This window comes from Aspergillus thermomutatus, assembly GCF_002237265.1.
Source record: "Aspergillus thermomutatus strain HMR AF 39 chromosome Unknown NODE_18, whole genome shotgun sequence".
Taxonomy (NCBI): Eukaryota; Fungi; Ascomycota; class Eurotiomycetes; order Eurotiales; family Aspergillaceae; genus Aspergillus; species Aspergillus thermomutatus.
The window spans coordinates 126,694-134,160 of NW_020798066.1; the positions used below are offsets into that span (position 1 = coordinate 126,694).

Sequence of the window (7,467 nt, forward strand, 5' to 3'; positions counted from 1 at the left end):
TATTAAGAACATTCTGCCCTCCACTCTATACTTATCTCATCACTCTCCATCTAATCCTCCTCCTTGCATCTATAGGATTTCATCCTACTCTTGAGACATCAATTCTGACTTTTGGAGACATTCTGCTCGATATTCATAGTATCTGATCCACCCACTGTTACGCATCATTACCTAGCGCAGCGGAACCGCCATCCCGGCGCCGGTTTTTGCCCCAGGCAGGCCTCTTTCGTTCCCGCCATCATCCCACCCAATCCCGATGATAATTAACTGATCCCATTCCTTTTTCCTCCGCGGACCAACTCCTCCCAGCATCTCCCCATCTCGCTCACCCTTCTCTCCTACTATCCTGTCGAGTCTGCATGTCCGCGGCTTTGGCGGCCCCCGATCTGTCCGGTCCTGACAGTCTTTGCAGCTCAATTGCTGGTTTTCGTTAAGCTTTTCTTCATCCGATCTTTACTGCTTGTGCAGTCAGCCAGCCGTTTTGTCTCGGCTCTACGCTCGTCTCTTTTCTTTCTCCTATCCCCTCACATCCTTCTACTCTTCTGTTCCTCGACAATTAATTGCCGTATCTCCTTTTCGAAACTTCCCAGCCGACACCATGGGTACGTCGCACCTTTGCTCGGCCCTTCGGTTCTCATTGACATTTGAGACTGTCCCTGACCCTTCAATATAGTGCACGCCGTTTTACCACCAACGCTGTCCTCGAGAAAGGATTCGAGGTTCAGTCACTCTAGCAATGGGGACTACCGAACCATCCCGGTCTCTTCCACCTCCCACCCGGACAACCCAGTGCCGGAAGAACCTCGCGTTCGGTCACTGTCAATCACTGATACTAGCTTCGACGGCTCGTCACCCACTCAAGAAACCGAAGGCTCGACCGACTCTGATACCCCATCGACTCCTCTTACTCCCCTAGATGAAGAGCAGCCTGATTCACACGAAAGACGAAAGTCATCAGCAGAGAGCGGAAATGGGCAGCAGAGACGAGCATCCACTGTCCTCATCTCACAGAACTCCGAGGATATGAGACGAGTCTTGGAGAGCGTGGGTACTGCAGGCACCCAGAAGGTTCAGCCTCTCTGCTGCGGTGGTGGATGCTGTCGCAGCCAGCCGTTGACCAAGATCCGTGGACCTGTGCCTGGTGCTGACGCTGTCACTGCTCCGGACAACGAAGCATTCAGAAAACTCAACCTCAATATTGACTACCTCACATTGGACAGTGAACTGACCAACATTGTTCCCATACCGGAGAAGACAGTGTCCTTCTCACCGGTACCAGCATCGGCCTTGGATCTGAAGCTGGGTCCCCCGGATCACCCGCCCACTTTCGTTCAGCCACATCCCCCATACAATGTGTACCGTGCACCTTTGCATCACGCCCGAGAGCTCACCAAGCCCGGGGCGGAGAAGCGGACTTTCCACTTTGACATTGACGTGACCGACTACCCTGCGGAGAGTGGGAACGTTGATTTTGTCGTGGGTGGGGCGATTGGTGTCTGCCCAAAAAATAAGGAAGAAGAGGTTGATGATATCTTCAACCTGCTTGGTATCCCCAAGTCCATCCGTGACAAGAAGATCACCTTGCATACCACCAAGGGCCGGTGGCCTACGATTTGGGGCGATGACCAACCTCGGGACCTGATCACCACCCGGAGAGAGCTCCTGAGCTGGTGCTCCGATATTCAGAGTTACCCACCCACCAAGCCTCTGTTCCGACTACTCGCCGAGTACGCAACCGAACCCAACGAGAAGAAGATACTCATGTTTCTCTCTTCAGCCCAGGGCCAGGGCGCTTTCTGTGATCTCCGCACAGGATCCTACATTACCGTTTCCCAGCTACTCCACGCATTCCCCTCCTCTCAGCCGCCCCTCGACCATCTTCTATCCGTTCTGAACACCCTGATGCCACGCTTCTACTCCCTGTCGCAGGACCCCCAGATCTCCTGCCAGAGGAAGGATACCAAGTGCCGTAAACTCGTTGAGATCGCAGTGTCTGTGGCGGAAAGCGAGGACTGGAAGGGCGGTCTTCGGACCGGGGTCGGATCCGGATATCTTGAACGGCTCGCCAAACAGGCCATCGACGCGGAGCAGAAGGGCATTGATCCCGGGAGACTCAATCTCCACGTTCCCATGTTCCGTGGCCTGATGGCCAATCCTCTGGCCAAGCGATTCGCCTCCGACGGTCCCATGCTCCTCATCGGCGCCGGTGTCGGTATCGCGCCGTTCCGAGGGTTCGTCCAGCGCCGTCTGCAGTCGGCTAACTGCGCCAACAAGGTCTGGGTCTTGCAGGGGATTCGCGATTCCCTTCTGGATGAGCTCTACAGCGGCGAATGGGGTGTTGAAGAGGATAAGGTGCGGACGGTCGTGCAGAGCCGTCGCGGCGAGAGCAAGTACGTCCAGGAAGAGGTCCGTCATCAGGCCGACCTCGTCTGGTTCGTCATCAATGCCCTTGACGGACGTGTTTTTGTCTGCGGTAGCGGCAAGGGCATGGGCGAAGGCGTTGAGGCGGCCTTGGTGGATGTGGCTATAGCCAAGGGGAACCTGAATCGCGAGGAAGCGGAGCTCTTTTGGCAGAACAAGAAGGAAGCCGGTCAATATATTGCCGTGAGTTGCGCCTTTTCTTTCAGGGAGAAAGGAAAAATCCTTGGGAGGAATTTGCTAACAACACATAGGAAACCTGGTAATTCCCGTCCGTGTACATTATTCTCCAGCTCGGCCTCTCAGCATTTCATTCCTCGTTTCAGCGCATCACCAGAGTTGATCTCGGCTGGACCACGGTGATGCGATTGATTCAAATACTTGCGCCGCAGGGTTTATTTCCTATGCTGGTTCAATCAGGTTGGTTAGGTATTATGTGATCTTGGGGGATTTACCTATTGATTTCAGTCTGTTTTAGCGGGACGGTTCATTCACTTGATCTGTTTCTTATTGTCTGCGCAGGTTTTTGTCGGACGATCGTCTGTTTCGATTTTATCATGGGTATATACGCATATTCACATCATAGATTTACTTGAGACGGTAGCAATACCAAGGGCAGATGCATTTCACATCGCTGTACATCCCCCGGCATATTGCGATGCAGCGTAACTTGGCCACAGGTTGAAGTAATCATAGAGTAGTTTAGAGTGTCTGTTAATTTTCAACGGAGGCAATCCCCAATTTACGGGGACAGAAGGCTAAACCTGGCCTGTTGCTGGAAAGCCATACTTGTACCGAATCATCCTAATACGCGGGGAAGATGGCATAGCAGCTTGCAATACCCGGTTGTGCGAGCACACTAATCCCGAGAATCACCCTTGGTAGAGATGTATTCCTCGATGGAGAATCTCGCCGCACCGATGCTCCTTTCTGCATTTACGTGAATATAGATAGTCCGAGGCGATGGATTGTCAGTCTCCGCTGACGAGGGATTTCGAACTTGTGGGATCTTCGTTGGAAGGCATAGGCAGATGTCCGCCTGTTATTTGTCCCCGAGTGATGTGACGGTCGACAGGAAGTGTAGTAAGCTGGAAAGAGAGAGATTAGACTGACGACATTAATTGCAGTGATTTCATCTTTTCCCCGCAGGCCGCAGACCTGATTAGGAGAGTGATGCTGTTTGCAGACAACACCTGAAGTTTTAGGAACGAACCTAGTTGTGTTCAGCGAATCGAAAGTGAGAACCTGCTCTATGAGAGCCGAGACAGCACTGAGCATACCTTAGCAGTCATCACAGTCATTGTGGGATCATGAAAAGACTGGGACACACAATACGCACACCATGAGATCCTCGGTCCCCGTAACCAGATGAGGCCTTTATTCAATGCAACAACACCAGACAGAGATCTCGATCATCTGCATATGAACAAACTGTCCAGATCGCCTCTGATTACCCAATATCCATATTGTCACCCCTCACTGCTCAAAATCGAAGCTCAACAAGGCGAGACGCGTGCGCCACATCCCCAATGGAGGAAACGTCGCGAATGCAAGTCCTCACGCTGCAGAAGCACAAGCACAAGCAACAGCCTGCACCATGCACACCTCTTCGCATGGACCGGGTCTTGGAGGCCATGTCGTACAAGCGAGGAGCGATATATAAGCCACCAGGCCCAATGGGCTACAAGTCTAGCCTAGCTTACAGCCCAACTGACATGCGTTCTGCAGTGGTACTCGGTGGTCAACACACGCACCCTTCTGCCTAGGAGCGAACGCGCCGATCAGGACTCCGAATCAAACCAAAGAACATACTTGGTCGAAAAAAATAGGAATAATCTGAGGTCGTATGCGCATTCGCGGTGAGCTCAAAGACAACTTGTCCTTGACAGCAGTTGTGCAGTCAGTCAGTCAGTCAGACCCCGGTCGGGATTTGGTGTCGGCGTCCGGTCATACTTGGCGTTAGAGGGGGGGTCTCAGGCATTTATCGTGGGTGGCAGATTGAGACTACTTTGTGCTCTGTATGGAGCAAGCAGGTGGTAGGCCTGATGATGATGATGATGGATGCGGTGCCTTATGCAGTGCACCGTAAACAGTCACACAAGTCATATCCTGTGATAAGAAGCTGATGATTGGAGCGGAAACCTTTCCCATCAGTGAGTACCCTATTGTGTAGATTGCGCGAAGAAGCAGGGGTTAGCCCGGTATTCAAGACTCGATCTAATCATGCGATAGATAAAATGATGTGAACGTGTACTCTGTAGCCGCCTGGGATGATGCTGATGCTGATGATGAGATCGAGATGCCTGATTGGGAAAAAGGTGGCTGGTGCAGCGCCTGGAAAGTGGCAAAGACTCACCCAGTCATCCCTGTAATTGCCAGACGGAGGACGGAGTATTCATATTCACGACAACCCCACATGAGACCAGCTGAGAGGCGCACATATGTTGCAGAACGAATAGAAAACAGACGGGATCGACAAGAGGGGAAATCAGTACCCCCCATCGGACGGGTGTACTCGGTGATTAAGCCCCGTCCACCAGGAACTAGCAATGGTTATGAAAATTGACCATTAATATTGACCATGTCGATCCATGCCTAACCCACAATGGCATGATTGGCATCTGCTGCCTGAAAGCGAAAAGTGGGGTGCATAAAGCGGGTTTCTTGGTTTCTTGGTTTCCAGGTTGGCTCTTTGCAGTTGACACTCCTTTGGAGACTTTGCATTATTTCATCTAATGCTCTGCACCCTTTCCCCGTCCTTGTTTCTTTTCTGTGTCTCGCTCTGCGATGCTACCACATTCAAGCTGCGGCCGCAACGCTCAGACACTCGACTTATGCAATCTGCAATGCCAACAGGCGAAGATACTAGAAGCATTGCCAGACCCAGGTACGGAGGACGGAGGACGCTGGCAGTCCGGTGGATGGTGGTATCATGTGACCAAGTATGGGAATTTCCCCGCCTCCATGCCCAAAAAGGAAATTGCACCGCCTCAAAATGTGTCAAAGTCGTAACAAGACCGGCTAGTCTGAAAGTTACCAGCCTGATGGAACTTTATCGGCCGATCGGCTTGATGAGGATGATGATGAATTGATGATATCCATCGTCCTTGAGTCATCAATAGCCCCGAACATCAAGGTAACTCTCTCAGAGAACTGATCTCAAATTTCCTAGATCCGATCCCTTAGTCATTGCTTCCGTTTGATTGAATAATAGTGCGTCCTGTACATCTCCTCACTCCTTGCAGGACTGGTGGGTGGTAAACCAGGAAATCCGGACTCCCTCCCTATCCTCTGCAGCCGCACCTTCACCGCCATGTGATACATCATGATCGGTTAGATCCCGAATTGTCTCTCGACAGCTCCCCCGTGCTTCATGCATCGGTGATATGTGCGCACGGGCGTTGGTGTTAATGGATTGTAGTACGAAGTAGTTATACACAGTGACAATTGACAGCATAAAACGCTGTGCCAATATAAGTGTCCGCTTCCTACATTGTATGCGCCGTGCAAGTAGGGGAGGGGGCGGTTGAACAGCCACTTCATGCATGGCATGTTCCTATTGCTTATGGTGGTTGGGATGTAACTTTAGGCAACGGCTTCTCATCCAGCGACTCAGGCGTCGAATTGAAGAACCCTGCAATAATGCGGACTGTGGCGCAAGATGATGAGAACGCTCAGAAGAAGTTCACATACTCGGCCTCGAACCCCGATACTTTTGAATGTCGAAACGACGATCGTCAAGCCCAATGACGTGCGTCGCGTGGGTATCCCGATCGTGTAGGGTTAGAATTTAGGTCAGTGTCAGATTGTCATCAACGCCGCGGTACTCCGTTCGGGAACTCTTAAGAGACATGGCAGTCATTTCCAGTACCATTCTCAACTCTCGATACAGATGATGCTCTCGATAATGCTCATAGTTTTGGCACAGATTCCAAAAGAGGTATCTTCCAATCCAAAAAAGGCAGGTCGGCCCCTTTCAGTTTGGTGGCCGTGCCATTATCACCGTTCCGACGGGCCGTATCTGTGTAATAATGATATTCGCGACTTCGACACATCGCGAAGTGCCAAAACAATCTTGCGTGACAAGATCTGCAATAGGGCAATAGGATGGCGCAGCAAATCACGATGGGCGATATTTCCGTCTATCCAGCGGACTCCCGAGTGGGTCGTGCGGACTCAGTTGTCACTTTTTTGGACACTTTTCCCCGAACCATGGTTCGTTATGAGCCTTCAGCAGAACCTGGTTCGAGAAGATCGGTCAATTTGGGTTCCATGGCTCACTCCTGGGCGCTAGAGCCGAGAGTGCACGACGGTCCAGCCACAGAACCCACGCCAGGGTTGGAACACGGATGGAATACGCCTCCGCATATCGACCTTCCATTGTGTCACTGAGTGCACAAGGTAATCCTGCACAGTCTCCGCAATTGCGATTCTCGTTCTTGTATTGACCCGTCCTCGAAGAACAGTCGAAAAGAAGTAATCTAAAAAAAGGCTTCGTTATATTATGCAATCTGCTTGGAATCTAGAAAACAGAGAACCTGTCTAGGTGTAGTGGAAGAAGAAAATATAAAGTGAAAAAACAGAATCAGTGCAGAGTGAAATAGGCAACTGGGAAGTTCTAACATGACATGATCACATCATCCATACTTGTACAGATCGTTCAGATGCTCAGAGTGTCGCTCAACATTGCAACTCATCAGAATCCATATGGTAACCGCAAGAAGACGGATTAAAAAGGGAAGACTCGGGACACATTGGTTAGCATAAATAAGAATCAAACAAATGACAACCCGTAAACACCCGCAATGCATATCGGTGAGTACTTGGACTCTGGTGTTGAGAATGAGACTCAGCCCGGGTTATTCATTCCGACGTTGACATACAACGCGTAGCCGTTCCAAGTCGATCGAATAGAGAATCATCAACAAATTATATTAGGAAAGATTTGGAGGGTATCATGATTATACGTGGCTAGTCTTGCTCGGCTTGCTCGTCGTAATCAGGGATGTTCCAGGAAAGGGACAGGAAGACGAAAAGGGAGAGAGCGGC

General features: G+C 50.9%; 1 protein-coding gene across 1 annotated transcript; it reads left to right on the forward strand.

The window, feature by feature from the left end:
* Positions 1 to 598: 598 nt before the first annotated feature.
* CDV56_108827 (FAD binding domain protein) lies at positions 599 to 2,684 on the forward strand (the record flags this gene model as incomplete). The annotated part of the gene is made up of 3 exons (XM_026762446.1): positions 599 to 602; positions 674 to 2,604; positions 2,673 to 2,684. 3 exons carry the CDS (start codon positions 599 to 601, stop codon positions 2,682 to 2,684), a joined length of 1,947 nt encoding a protein of 648 aa, XP_026617755.1.
* Positions 2,685 to 7,467: the final 4,783 nt, after the last annotated feature.